Raw genomic sequence first — 15516 nt, forward strand, 5'->3', positions numbered from 1 at the left:
CCAGGCATGTGTGTAAAATATGCTGAGAAGGGGAGACAGATGGATTTCTTAGCAAGTGGCATGTCAGTGAGAAGGGACATTTCACATCCATGTAGGACCAGCTCCATGTGATCAAATGCCCTCTTCTGGCACCATGGGCACTTGTGCTTATGTGCATATGCCTCCACCCAGAAAATTTAAAAATAGAATACACATATGTATAATATTAAAATGAAAATAATCTGTTTTTTAAAAGGGAGCAGAGCCTGAGGAACAATGCCCAAAGTTATCCTCTAGCCTTCACATGTATGTGCTCATACAAATAACATGCACCTGTACACATGTATGCACTCATATATACACAGACACACACATTAAATAACAAGGATTAATGCATAGTGAAGGCTTTAAAAACTGGCCGGGCGGTGGTGGCGCACGCCTTTAATCCCAGCACTTGGGAGGCAGAGGTAGGCGGATCTCTGTGAGTTCGAGACCAGCCTGGTCTACAAGAGCTAGTTCCAGGACAGGCTCCAAAGCCACAGAGAAACCCTGTCTCGAAAAACCAAAAAAAAAAAAAAAAAAAAAAAAAAAAAAAAAAAACTGGCTGGATGAGGAAAAAGTAAGGCAGAGAAACATGATAGCCTTCACTTTCTCTTAGCGTTTTTAATGTATACAATGGAAAAAGTTGTGGACCAAGCTCTAAGCTCACAGAACAGTGCTACATGCTACTCAAGATCGCAGAGGCTGGTCTAGATTTTATCCTAGAGTGCCTAAAGCTTTCTAAATAAAACTTTCATATTTATCAGGTTTCCTTTTTCTCTTTTGACATATCTCGTGCAAAAGAGATTTTCTGGTTCTTACTGGTAACTGTTAAAATTATAACAATGAAAATCAAATTCTCTTATGGGATAACTGTCTTTCCAGTGAGCTAGGGAGCTGTCCCTATGTGTTGAAGCCAAAAGGAGCTGAGACCATGCCCCGATTTCCACGTGATCCAAGGAAACCAGTTGCTCTCTGCGGGGGTGTTGGCACATGCAGTCCAATGGCACAATTTAGGACCTCTTGGAGTTTATACGAGCATTAATTGCTACAAGGACAGCCACTGATTGTGTATTAATCATTAAGGATTTCTCTGGCGGCTGGATGAGTCCTGTCCAATTGCTGTCATCTTGTTTTTACAAAGCTTTATTTTTTTAGATTTGGAAAAGGCCCCTTAAAACTCATCTGGACCGGGATCTTATTTGCAAAATGAAGAAGTTTAAATCCCAGAGAGATTATGCATTGCCTAAGATCACAGAACTCATTAGCAGAGGAGCCAGAATAGACTTAATTTCCTGAGTCTCATAGTATACAAAAGCTATTGCTCTAGAATTTTTTGTTAATTATAAGTTTTTTATAAATGAATGTACAAGCCGGGCGGTGGTGGCGCACGCCTTTGATCCCAGCACTCGGGAGGCAGAGGCAGGTGGATCTCTGTGAGTTCGAGGCCAGCCTGGTCTACAAGAGCTAGTTCCAGGACAGGAACCAAAAGCTACGGAGAAACCCTGTCTCAAAAATCCAAAATAATAATAATAATAATAATAATAATAATAATAATAATAAATGAATGTACAGTTAATCCTAACTAACGGATTCCTTCATGGGCCGTGTGAGAGTGGGTTCCCCTAGAAAGAAGTGAGAGCAAAGATCTCCTATCCTGCAAAGATCCCTGTGAGGCAAACACACAGGAAAGCTCGTGTGGATCTCAAAGCCGGGGACACAAGCCAAAGCCCTCTTTTCCTCTCAACACAAGACTCATGGATGTTAGAGCATTTCAGATTCCTTGGTAAAGAAGAGAGGGAGGATAGTTGCATAAAGCCCTGAATTTGTGTCTGTTCCTAACGTTAACAGCTCAAAGGAAGGTGGAGGGGCCAAGTGCTGTGATAGCTATCCTTGTGACATCTTTAAAACATCAAAGTCAAAAAACAAGATTTCAATTAACAGAGAGCCTTAAAAAGTCCTTTATCCCGAGAACTAGATAACCTTCTCTAGTCTGAGAACTAGTGGAGTGCCCATGAATGGAAGGCTTCCAGAATGGTTCTATATTCCACATTTTTCAATGTGATCCAAGCAAAAGAAAAACCTGTACCCTGAAAAGACCTCCTACAGAATCATTTACTTTATATTTAAAGACATTCCATCCATGGATTTATGAAAGATTATTATTCAAATAAAATAAAATGAGTAAATTAAGTCTGATGTCACAGAATACATCTACTTTTATTATATTTGAGTTTGGAGGGTTGGTTGGAGGGTGACTTTCCCTTCTTATGGGAATAACCTGATTATTCATCTGGCAAGGGCTTACACAGAGGTGTGCTTCCTTAACCTTAGACCCTCCGTAAGTTCCTCCTGGACAGGCTACTCTGTGAGAGAGGAATATTTAATAGTGCTCAACTCTTAGTTGAGTTGTGGAACTAGTGATGCTAGTTTTGAGACATTTTAATATACACATTCTCAAAATAAAATATAATCGAGGGCAAGAATCCCTTTGGCCAGGCTTCTATAGCTAAGTACCATGGGATACGTAGCTTATAAATAGTCCAGTTTCCTTCTGGAGACTGAGTCCAAGGTCAGGATGGCAGCACGGTCAGGTTCTAGTGAGGGTGCAGCTCTGTGTTACAGTATGCCAGCTCCTCTTTGTATCCTCACTAAGAGAGAGGGGACTGGCAAGTTCTCGGGGTCTCCTATAAAAGAGCACTAACCCCCTTCAAGGACTTCCCTCTCAAAACCTCATCACACACACACACCCCAGAGGAGCAACCTTTATGCTTCATCATTAAGGTTGGAATGTCAACATGTGAATTTGGAGAGCACACATTTAGTTCACAGCAAGAGCAATGTTCTGCATGCATTGAAACCTCCATACAAGACCACGTTGCCTTTCTAACTTCCCTACTTTCTTTCCATTATGACAGTAACTATAAGAAGCAATTCTTCCTAGTCTAAATGATCCAAAACAGAGGCCAGAATCTTGGTATTGGTTAAATAGTTACATGTCAATGGATGAATATTGCCACAACAATGCTTCTATCATTAGTAAAAATGACCTTTTAAAATGTCTCTCATAGTCATAAAGTGCCTTGAGTGTCGTGCTATTAATAACTGCTTTCAGTGCCCATCCAAGTCTAAAGAACATTCTAGTTGTGAAAAGCCTGTAGATGCTAAATCTTCTTGTTTATATTTTGATATTTGAATGTTTGGAGCAAAGCACATACATGAAAATGTGCTAAAAGTACAGCTTTATTTGAATTCTTTATAAAAAGAACTTGCCATCTGTCCTCAGTGTCCATCCCACATAGTGGTAGGCAGCCAAGTGATGCGAATCTAACTGGTTAACTGCCTCTAACTCCTCTAAACTGCTCGGACATGCTGCATTTGACACACGGTGTTTCCCACTTGCTTTTTTCTCAAAGACTGCAGTACCATTCTGGGCTGCCATGGTCAGGAAAGATAGCGAGAGGGTGGCTTTATTCTTCAGAGCACCCTTCACACATCCACCAAAATTCATGCCATCCTTTGTGGACCCCAACTGCCATAATGCTACTGTGCTGGCCCCACCTGGGGTCAGAATAACTGGCAGACGTTATCTGAGCCATGCTTGCGTAAGTAGCTTTCTGAGTCTTGGGATTACTTAGTGCACACCACCAAACCCAGCTAAACAAATATTAAGCCCACCTTCAAAAGTGTAGCACTTGGAATGGGTATTGGTGTGTACGCTGTTAATCTGTACCTTCAGCATGCTAGCCTTGAGAACTTACCATCCCAGGCTAAAACAGTTCTGTCTGAGGGAACTTCACATGGTCTCTGAGAAGCCTGTCTGGTAATGGCATGATTCTGTTCCTTGTGTGTACGCCAGATCGGTGTTTTCCATGCTTTTCATCTGAAAATAATTTGGGGCTCTCATCAGAACAATGGAATGGTCTGCAAGAATAGTATCACTAACTATCCGGGTGGACCAGTGACTGCTGAATCAATTAGGACCTAAAACATCTCACACATGGAGAAACAAACAGTCCTTGAAAAATAAACACCTGGTTTTTTTTATTATTATTATTTGCGAATGTGTTCTTTGTGCTTCCATGGGAGCGCTGCACATTTTGGCTATTGGGTCACATCCATCGGCACACAGTAAGTGTCTTGTGACCAGGAACCTTGCCTCTGAATTCCTAGCATGTAACAGATGCCATGAAACATGATACTCAATAAATACCTACTGAATTTAGCCACTTTTAAAAGGAGGCATAGACGCTGCCTGAAAGCAAGGACATTTACAAAACAGTGCCTTTTTAGAACTATGATTTGAATTTTTAAATCTGAACTCAGAGCAAAAAGGAAATCCATAAGGTATCTATGTGTTCAGATTCTCCCATTTTCCATGATGGAAGTGACCTCCCAGGAGAGTTAAGCGGCCAGGCCAGTGATAGCTAGCTAGTTATGTGTGCTTCTGGGCCATCCCAGCCTTAGCATTCTTTTCCATGGCTTGTTTAAGTCTGTTTATTTCTATCTATTAACAACTGTACTTTCCATTTTCAGGGTCCTAAGGGAAAAAAAGGAGTTCCTGGTCCTTCCGGGAAACCTGGCATCCCTGTAAGTAACAGAGCTCTTTAATCTTCCTTGTTTTTCTGAAAAGAATTGACAGCTTTAGCAAGCAGAATAGTCCGGGGCCAGTTATGTCATATTGGATAAATCAGACTGTCTTGAAAAGAGTTCAAACCCATGCTGGAACACAGAGGGAACAAAATATGACCGCCAACTCAAACCCAAACTTGCTGTTTAAATCTAAGTCCCTGCAAGTGAAGGATGCTATTTTCCCGTGTTATGGAGCCCTCCCTGTGGACACTTTCTTCTCTCTCTTGGTGAACCACTGTAAACAGGGGACTTGGAAACAGGACCCAGTGAGTGGTAACAAAGGCCAGAGTCAAGTATAGTTAAGAAGACATGAGCTGGGTTTTAATCGGAGAGCTCAGCTTCTCATTCTCCTGGTTATTAGAGCAGAAAGTCTTGGGGAGAAAAGCAGTCCTTTGTCTCAGGATAAAAATTAATTTTACCTGAGCATCAGTGTTTTCCTCTAGCTGGGTTGGTCCGTATGGACTGGAGAGTTAGCAAAGAGGCTTCTGATGCTGCCCAGCCAAGACTTGCATACCTGCTTCTGCCAGCCTGCATTGGGACAAAGGGAGAAAAAAGGATAAGTTGTAAGGACATTCAACTGAAGACCCTACAAATAAAACTCAGTTGTTTAGGGTCAGACAGTAGCGGTAAATGCCTTTAATCCCAGCACTTGAGAGGCAGAGGCAGGCAGATCTCTGTGAGTTCGAGGCCAATCTGGTCTACAGAGCAAGTTTCAAGACAGTCAGAGATACACAGTGAAACCCTGTCTTGGAAAAAAAAAAAAGAAAGAAAGAAACAATCAATCAGTCATTCATTCATTTCAAGAGTGGAACAAGATATTCAGGTCTATCATCAGTCACATGATTATCTGACTTAAAGGGAAACAAAGAGCATGATAATCTTTATTCTTGGGGAAAGCAGGATGCAAAGAGTGTCAGGAGAGACTGACGCCTGCGTCTCGAGCTCTCCGGGGTCCATCTCTCATCCTTCCTGCACAGCTAGAGAAAGATGGACTGACACAATGAGAAATATCAGGGAATCCCACTGAGGCCCAAGAAGTTATGCAATAAGTTGCTGATTCGCTTTCAGTTTTGTTCAGGGAAAGTTTTCTAGGGTACTTGGACTGAAACCATTGTCTGAGAGATGTGAAGTAAATGGTCTGCTGTGGAGGTGTAGCCCTAGATCTGTTTAGGGGACATTTTAAGGCATCTCTCTTAAGGACACAAATACTAAATCATTAAAAAGAAATAGAAGAAATTCTATCTTAGGGCAAGGTCCAGAAATATATAACCTTTTCTAAACTAGGAAATGTCATCTGCCAAATATGTCTCTGTAATCACAATAATTTTTAATTACCAAGGGACTTCCAGGTCTTCCCGGGCCAAAAGGCTTGCAAGGATACCATGGAGCAGACGGCACGTCAGGAAACCCTGGGAAGCCCGGGAACCTGGGCAAACACGGACTTCCTGTGAGTAGTGCGAATGCACTCATCCTGATTCCTTGTGCATTGATGTCGTCTTAAGGAACATGGGGGTGGGGTTATCTTTCTCAGTTTGGGTATCAACTCAGGTTAAGTCAATCATTTCTCTCGTTATTTTGGAATTGTACTAATTATTTCCAAGTATGCAAGTAAGTACATTCTTTTTGATATTTTATACCTAGTAATCCATAGTAGTAATTTATATATTTTTGTACATGTAAAAGTTTAAAAGAAAAAAAAAACTATAAAGAAGCTCCATTTTGTAGCTCCATAACCAGGCTATGTTTTGTGTTCACCAAATGTTCTAGCCTTCTTTGGAACATTTCGGTCTTGGCGGTACCTCAAGTAGGTTCTGCCCAGAATAATTTTCCCTTTGCTTTTACAGCCCTAGTATTTTCAAGAATTGCATGACTATTTCCTATGCTCTTTTAAGGGTGACATGATGATACAAAGTTATCAAATTTTAAGTGTAAAGTTCTATCTTATTTTATCAGAAAGACTTATTCTTAATAATACGCGTGCGTGTATCTGTGCGTGAGTATATATGATCATGGGTGCAGGTACCTGAAAAAGCCAGAAGAGGGCATCAGATCTTCTGGAGTTGAAATTATAGGAGGTTGTGAGCTGCCTGATGCAGCTGCTGGGAACTGAACTCCTGTCATCCAGAAGAGCAGCAAGTACTCTTAACTGCTAAGCCATCTCTCCCACTCCCAGAACCATATTTTTGTCTTTACTTGGCCTTCTCTTTTTCTTTCATCAGTGTCCACCTAATCCAGTTCTGTTGTCATCTCGGGTCATATTTTCATTTAAAACATTAGAAGAATTAACTGTCTTCTTCCAACAGCCCAGTAAAATTGAGCTTGTTAAGTTTCCACTATTTGGATATGACTGTCCACGGATTTGTTTCTCATTTCTTAAGTAATAAATCAATCCTAGTTGTTTATTCGAATCTGGCAAGGCAGTGCGCATAAACCCAAGCCCATGTTAATATTCTTCTTCCACTATGGTGAGTTGCCTCATATATTTAAAAGTAAAAAAAGTAAAACTATTATTTATCCAATCTAAGTATTTGAGAAATATATATATGCTAAGGTTATAGATGTGAAGATGAATGCTTTTAAGGAGTTCTTTAAACACCGTTTCTATGTTTTCATTAAATTCAAGGAAGAGTTTAATTTCTTTCTTAATTTCTTCCTTGACCCAGGTGTGGTTCAGTAGTTGACTGTTCAGTTTCCATGAGTTTGTCAGCTTTCTGGGAGTAGCTTTGTTGGTGGCTTCTAACTTTAATCCGTGGTGATCTGATAAGACACAGGTGGACACTGATATTTTTTTGTATCTGTGGAGGTTTCCTTTGTTTCCAAGTATGTGGTCAATTTTCGAGAAGGTTCCATGAGCTGCAGAGAAGAAGGTGTATTCTTTCCTATTTGGGTGGAGTGTTCTATAGATGTCTGTTAAGTCCATTTGATTCATTACCTCCAACAATTCTCTTAATTCTCTATTAGTTTTCTGTCTGATTGACCTGTCCATTGGTGAGAGAGGTGTGTTGAAGTCTCCTACTACTAGTGTGTGTGATTTGATGTCTGCCTTGAGTTTTAGCAATATTTCTTTTACATAAGTGGGTGCTTTTATATTAGGGGCATAGATATTCAGGATTGAGACTTCATCCTGCTGAATCGTTCCTGTTATGAGTATAAAGTGTCCCTGTCGATCTCTTCTGATTGATTTTAGTTTGAAGTCAGTTTTGTTAGAAATTAGTATAGCCACACCTGCTTTTTTCTTAGGACCATTTGCTTGAAAAACCTTTTCCCAACCCTTTACTCTGAGTAGATGCCTGTCTTTGTGGTTGAGATGAGTTTCTTGCAAACAGCAGACTGACAAAACCGGTCTCGCTGAACATAATGGACAATGAGGACTACTGAGAACTGAAGAACAATGGCAATGGGTTCTTGATCCTATTGCATGTAATGGCTTTGTGGGAGCCCAGGTAGTTTGGATGCTCGCCTTAATAGACCTGGATGGAGGTGGGTGGTCCTTGGACCTCCACAGGGCAGAGAAACCTGCTTGCTCTTTGGGCTGAGGAGGAAGAAAGACTTGATTGGGGGAGGGGGAGGGAATGGGAGGTGGTGGCGGGGAAGAGGCAGAAATCTTTAATAATTAAATTAATTAATTAATAAAAAAAATCAGCAAGAAAAAAAAAGAATAAATGAACAAGACAAAAATGAGAAAAAAAAAAACAAAAAAAAATAAACACCGTTTCTATTCATTTTGGAGGAAACACATCAGAACTTCAGGTTAAGGCCTAGACAGGTATGACATCCAAGGTGAATATTTAATTAAAATAAATATTTTATAAACTTCTGACAGTAGTTATCTAGTTAAGGAAGACATTCTTCGTCCTCCTTTTCATTTTTCCTCTCTTCTTCTGATATGATCTTACCATGCAGCCTGGATTGCTCTCACACTCAACCAGTATCTTGCTTCAGTCTCCCAGGAGCTGGGATTTAATGAGGCATTAGGCGTATGACACCATACCCGTCACACAAGAGGACTTTCATCTGAGAGCCCAGTAGTCTAAAGAGAACTTGCATACTGTGCCTTCAGCTTGCCCTGGGAAAGCTGGGGTTTGCTTTCTTCGGTATTCAGTCCCATGGTAATGGACCAGAGGTCCCTGGGAACAAGCTTTGGAGATGAGTCATAGAATACACCTCTCACCATACTGTGGGGCTTTCTTCCAGGAGGATCTGCTTTCCCTCAGGGAATTCTGGTCTGGGAACTGGCTCTGAATCTGAGAAGAGACTGAGACTCTTAGTTCAATATGTATCCGATGTAAGACCTATAAGTTTTCCAGTTTAACATCAACACATTCTAGGAAGCCATGATGTATTTGATTGATTCTGTGGATTCCTATGTTAAGTTAAACATTTCCACAGAGCTGCACAGGCCAAATCGTTCTGATTTCATACGCTGGGGCTCCGTGCAATAGCTGCGTCTACCTTTCCTCTGAAAATAGACTACTGTCCTGGGTCCCAGGGCATTCCTTATTCGTGTTCTACTTACTAGATAATTTTATTGTATAAATGAGAACAACCTATTTGAAAGTTGTAGTCTAATACAGCTAACAATTTTTTCAGCTAATTTTCATTGTGATTCTATTGGATTTTCAGGTAGATGACTTCCTCAAATAATGGCGAACTTACCTCATACTCACTTCTTTTCTAAGCTCTATGGTGCCCCTCGTGCCATATTTAGAAGCATCAGGAATGGCAGGAAATTGCTGCTCTCATGGAGATTATGGATCCTACGCTAATCCACTTGGAGCACCTCCATCTTCAGCCCATCCCCTGTCCTGCAGTTTCTTTTCCCTTCCCCTTTCCTAGATTCCATGGATATTGTAGCCTTCTTCTGCTGATCCAAACATTACCTGTCTTTACCTGTTGTTCATGTGGCAGTAATAGTGAACTCAATAATCAAGCACATATGTATTTAATCTGTGCTCTAGCATATTGCTGTCTGTAGCTTCCCTCTCACACAAGAGGTGGAATGTATAGCAAGTGTGTTTATTTCTTTAGGACTCTACCCTCCAGCACCTCTGCATAGTGCCTCAAATTTTGACTATTAGGTGTTATGCTCTTACTTTCTGCTTGCATTCTCTTTCTTTCTCACACGTTCAATACAATTATCCAATCACCAATATTTTCAGTATCCTCCTGACTTTGTAAGGCAGCCTGCTGAGCTCTTAAATGATAGCAGATATACTATCATGTAAGATACCCATGTACTTTACTCCTTTTTATAAGGTAGATTCAGTGTGGTACTGGAGAATCTACCAGACACAGTAAGGTTCTAGCCAAGGCAGTAACAAGAAACAAAAGCCAGATGATAATGGAAGACAAAACTGTCTTTCTTTGCACATAACACAATTATCCATGTAGAAAATCCAGAATCCATTAAAGAAATTAGTTTAGCCGTGTTGCAAGGTGGATGACCCATACACAAAACTGAACTTAGACACTTGCGTGTTGTTTAATGACAGGATTCTGAGAAAAGGACTGCTCGGGAATCCATCGGTATGAAACATCATAGACTGTACTTACATCAACTGTAATTGTGCAGCTTACCACAGCCTGTGCTATGTGGTGCAGCCTTAGCTTGTAGTTGTACACCATGTTACAGTACTGACTATTGTAGTCTTGACACCTTCACACTACAGTAGTTATTTATGTAGATGAACATAGAGAAGTACCCTGAAAATGTGTAAAGTATTTGTTTAAAAGGTAGATGGGGGACTGGGAAGATGACTCAGTAGATAAAACAGTTTTTGCTCAAGGGTGAGGACCAAAATTGAGATCCCCATTACCCATCCATGTGCTAAGCAATCATGATACATGACATCCCAGAGGCAGAGGGAGAGATTCCCCAGAATAAGGTGGCCAGCTAGACTAGCCAGGTTTGCTATAGGATGCCACTTGTTTGTTCCTGGCTGCTCAGCCCTGAAATAATCACACAGAAACCATATTATTTGCAATACTGTTTGGCCAGTAGCTTAAGTGTATTTCTAGCTAACTCATATCTTAAATTAATCTTCATTAATCTGTGTATTGCCACAAGGCTGTGGCTTACCCAGTAAAGTTCTGGCATCTGTCTCCAGCGGGGCTACATGGCTTCTCCAAACTCTGCTTTCTTTCTCCCAGCATTCAGCTTAGTTTTTCCTGCCTAGCTCTACTTTACCCTATCACAGCCCCAAAACAGCTTATTTATTAACCAGTGGTATTCACAGCATACAGAGGGGCATCCCACATCACAAGTTGACAAGTTCAAGGTTGAATTGTGAGACCTGCCTCAATAAATGAAATGGAGGGCAATCTAGAAGGACACTCAAGGTCAACTTTGTACTCTCAGGCCTACACACACACACCACACATGCACATACACATGTGTATACCACATGTGCACAGACACAGGCACATGTGCACACACACATGTACAACACAGACACACACATGCACACTACACACACACACACACATACACACAGGCAAAAGAATATTGCACTAAGGCCCTTAGCATGAATGAGTCTGAGCAACTGAACAGTTATCCTGGTGACTAGTGAACAATGGCGAGTGAGCATGGAGACCAAGCCATGAGTCTGCTACTGTAGTATTCATAGGCACCATGAATTAGGCTACAGAACATGTATTTTATGAAGCAGTTGTATTCAATAATAAATTAACCCTAGATTATTATAAATTTTAGTATAAATTTTTCTTCAATATTTTTTAACTTTTGGACTTCTATCGTAACACAGTTTAAAGCACATTAAATAGCTGCATAAAAACATTATCTTCCTTTGTATTTTCATGGAGTGGTTATTTTATACTTTTATAATTTTACTCCTTTAACAAAATTTTAACCAAAAGGGTAGTAGTGATTCATGGAAGCAACAAGGCAGCATGCCACTGCCTGCTGGGTTTGAAGATTGACCCACATGGAGAAGCTGAGATCAGGTGGGCCACATACTCTGATCGAGTTGAACGAGCATCAGCCTGGGAACTCAGCACATTTAATACTTACGGCACACACTGAGGAGGAGGCTGGTTAGCTAGCTTGGAAGGAAGACTCTGTAGGCGAGAAGTCTCAGGTTGCAGTCATCTGGGAGGCAGAAGCTGCAGCTGACAGTTTCTAAGGCAGGGTCAGCATCCCTCTGAACCTAACCTGGGGAAGGTTTTGCCATTGCCATGGGTCTGAGGCACCAGGGTCCTTGGCATGGACCTGCTCATGTCAACAAGGCAGATTCACTTGGGACTTCATCTGCTCCCCACAGGAGGATTCTACCCTGGAGCTACTAAATCCAGCGCACGGTTGTCAGCCGCATAGTGGTCTCAGTACTGTCCTGTGCGCAGACGCAAGCGTGGTACTAGTCTCAGAGTCCAACTTTGACTTCCTGACTACCCTTTGGCCATCAGACTTTTAAACCCGATTTTTATTGTTGATCTGTGATTATACCGTTACAGTTGTCTTTTTCCCCTTTAAATTATCCAAGGTCAATTTCTGGTATTTACAGGTGAAGTCCTAAAACAGAAATCTAGTGGAATGAAACTATGGGTACTGTGGTTTAGTGTGTGGAGAACGTCAGCAACTCCAGCAAAGATCCATTGGTCTGATTATTGAACTGGATCGCTTGAGGAGAGACTGGATAATGAAATGTCAAGATAGTCAGACCATCAGAGCCTTCAGTGGAGAAGCTGAGTTCTGGATAAGAAAGTAGGACAGTAACTAGAGATTAACCTAAGGTCATAACTTACCTCTAGTGCAACACTCTGGGCATGTTTAAACCCTCATCAGGAAGGCTTATGAAGCTGATGGCCTAGTGGAGGGAAAGAAGAGTCCGGGGAGAATTAATTGAACAACAAAGCATCTGTGTCTGCTTCTTCAATTACTCTCCTATCTGGAAACTAATTTTTAAAAGAGATTTGAGCCATACTTTCTTTTATATATGTTCAGCACGGAAAGCTTATTGATTGTGATGGAAAAAATAATATGAATTATAATAATTTAAATACTGCTGCAATTCGCCTCCCAGGGCCAGGAAGTTGAGTGACATCTGGTATTGCCATTAGAAGACAACTAAATCGGCATCAGACCATAGCCATCACCTACGACTTTTCAACATTTTCACAGGATCTGGTGGAAATTTTTCATAAGTATACTTAGGATGCTGGGATGCCCTGAGCATTAAAGAATGTTATATCTATCAAAATAAAAACAAATTAACTTTTCCTTACAGACTCTGCATTGCAACCCCAATGTTGGCACATCTTTGGGGGTATTTACAAAGATGGAAATGTTTTCTGTAAATATCTCTGCTCTCCACAGAATATTTTATATGAAATTGGGAATGTAATGCTTTTTAAAGACTATACTAAATGAACTGAAACCTTCAGTGGTCATTAGTGTGAGCAATGTCCAAGAGAATAACTTCTAGAGCAGAAGTAAAGCTACTAAGTTTTTTTGAGCTATTTTGGAGGAAATAATATCACTGCTAAGTACAAGGAAGATTTCTGAAGTATTTTCAACCAAGGATAAGGACATCTTCCCACTGGCTTTTTTTTTAATCATGGCACCATGCTGTTCTCTGGCGCACCTTTAAAGACTGCTGGGTTTATCCACTTAGACAAATATTTATTCTAGGGTTTGTAGCATTATGCAACTGCCTGGTTTTCCTAAACAATGTTCTTTCTTTTCTTTTCTTTCTTAGTTTTGATGTGGCCACAGATTTAAGAATTCCTGGCATAGCCACTCTGCAGTTTCAATGTTTTTCAAGGTCATGTGACCGTAGCTGAGGGATAGTACCGGGGAGGCTCAAGTTGCCTTTGTGAATTTCCTTTTGCTCAGACAGAGTGTTCTGAGGCCAGACACTGAGCACAGCTGCAGCAAATGAGTCTACCATGCTGTTTTCATTGAGCTGGGCTTCTGTACAAACACAGGACCTCAATCATTTAGGGAAAGAACTTTTCCTTGAAAAAATCGTAAATCCATTTGTCACCAAAATGAGGTCTTACCAGCCCTTTTTTTATTATTACTTTTCTTGCTGCACTAATAAAACTGGTTTTTGGAAAGGAAGAAATGAAATGAAACTAACAACTTACTTTAGGGCAGATCAGGGCCCTTTCTAGCCTGATTTTACCATTTGTCTAAACACAGGTGACTCTGTTTAGTGTTGTCTTAAAAGAACACTGAGGATCTTGAGTTTCTCTCTCATGGCTTGTACCCATGTACTGTAAAAGAGGAAACTCACACGGCGGCAGCCCACCCGTGACCACCCTGGGAGCCTGGTCCTACGCACCCACCTCTGCTCATCTGTAACCTATGACCTAGTCACACTCAAGAAGCTTTTGTTCTGTCTTTAAGTGTTTTAGAGAAACATACTTGTGAATGACAAGTCTCCACTGAACAAATCCTGCCGACTCTTCATTATGAAGAGCTGGTTATCCAGTTCGGGCTTGACCTCATTGTAACTCTCTCCCTCTTTTGCTCTGGCTGCTTTCGTTGGGCAGATTTCCTGCTCATTAGGATCTCTTCCAGGACAGAGCTCAGATTGGTGGCAGCTTATTAGTAACAGAGTGAAAGATTTGCAGAAGGGAAGAAGTTTCCTAGTTGAATCTTGGCCGAACCCCACCCTGTCAGACACAGCTCATACTCCCTGGAATGGTACTCCTTCGGTATCTGGCCTCTGTTTACTCTGCCAGCCCAACATTCTAATCTGCTCTTCATGGGTACTGCTCATTTCAAACATAAGAGCAGCTAGGTTATCAGTGTTTACTGTGTGCCAGACACTAGCCCAGTAATGATCTATATTAAGTTATTTAACCCCTATGGGGTCAAGTTTATCGGAAGGAAGCTGAGACCCAGAAAGACTAAAAGTTTGCCCAAGATCACACAGTCAATAAGCATGGGGACCAGAATTCAAAACCAGGAAATCCAGTGTCAACACCCTGTTCTTCACAATGATGCTCGACTCCATGAAGTCTACTTACCTCCTAAGCTATCCCCCCCCAAATTCTCTGTATGGCTCTCCTCACCTTCCTGACTCTATGCATGCCATTTATTCTCTCTGCTTAGAAAGCTCTTCCACCTTTCCATTTAACTCTATGATGAATATTTTCTTAATCCAAATTTAATCTAACTTTGAATTAGAGCCCTGTCTGCTCAGAATTTCAGTAGGCCCGGGGGGCTTTCTCCAACAGAGCTCAGTTAATTTAGATGTCAATTGTTTATGCTGTTTTCTCCCAAGAGACTGTAAACTGTTGTATAGCAGGTCTTGTGTTTTACACTTCTTTGGATGCCTGGTACCTTGCACATTGTCAGGCTCATAAGAGAAGCCCTATAAATCATTGAGAAATGTTCTTCATGTGGTAACTATGATTTATTAACAAGTTAATTAATACCCTAAATAACATCTATTAAATAATTATATCAATATCTAATTTATATGGTTTTACTATAATCAAATGAAGTATTATATGTAAAGGGCCTAACACATTATCTGAACTTATTGAGTCAATATTGTCTCTATCTAGGGATAAATACAAATGCTTATTCTAACATTACTTTAGAGCACAAATATTTGTTCAGTGCCTGATTTGAGTGAGGAGTTATAGAATATAATAAACTGAACAAATGCTGACCCCATGGAATATACATGAAACATCAAGAAACTGTTAGATTTGACCCTTAATAAAAAAAATCACAATTTATGGATTGATAATAATGGATCAATATAATAGTTGGATACTGGACTATAGCTAAGCAAGCAGATGCAGCAGATAGTGATAACTCTTGTTGAGTGCAAGGAAAGAAACAGTTATGTGATAAAGCATGGTGGGCGAGGCAGGTTGGATATGAAGTTT

The 15516-nt window shown here is 40.7% G+C and overlaps 1 protein-coding gene across 4 annotated transcripts in view; it reads left to right on the forward strand.

Moving 5' to 3' along the window:
• Positions 1 to 15516, forward strand: part of Col24a1 (collagen type XXIV alpha 1 chain) — a 240113-nt gene that overhangs the window by 177883 nt on the left and 46714 nt on the right. For all 4 annotated transcript variants that reach the window (XR_009058690.1, XM_057794063.1, XM_057794064.1 and 1 more), the window contains exons 46-47: positions 4555 to 4608; positions 5990 to 6097. Coding sequence is in view for 3 of the 4 variants with exons in the window: in XM_057794063.1 (XP_057650046.1) it covers positions 4555 to 4608; positions 5990 to 6097 (162 nt within the window). In the remaining variant the exon portion in view is untranslated. The remainder of the gene's footprint in view (positions 1 to 4554; positions 4609 to 5989; positions 6098 to 15516) is intronic.

Source organism: Chionomys nivalis, chromosome 18 (assembly GCF_950005125.1).
Source record: "Chionomys nivalis chromosome 18, mChiNiv1.1, whole genome shotgun sequence".
NCBI classification, from domain to species: domain Eukaryota; kingdom Metazoa; phylum Chordata; class Mammalia; order Rodentia; family Cricetidae; genus Chionomys; species Chionomys nivalis.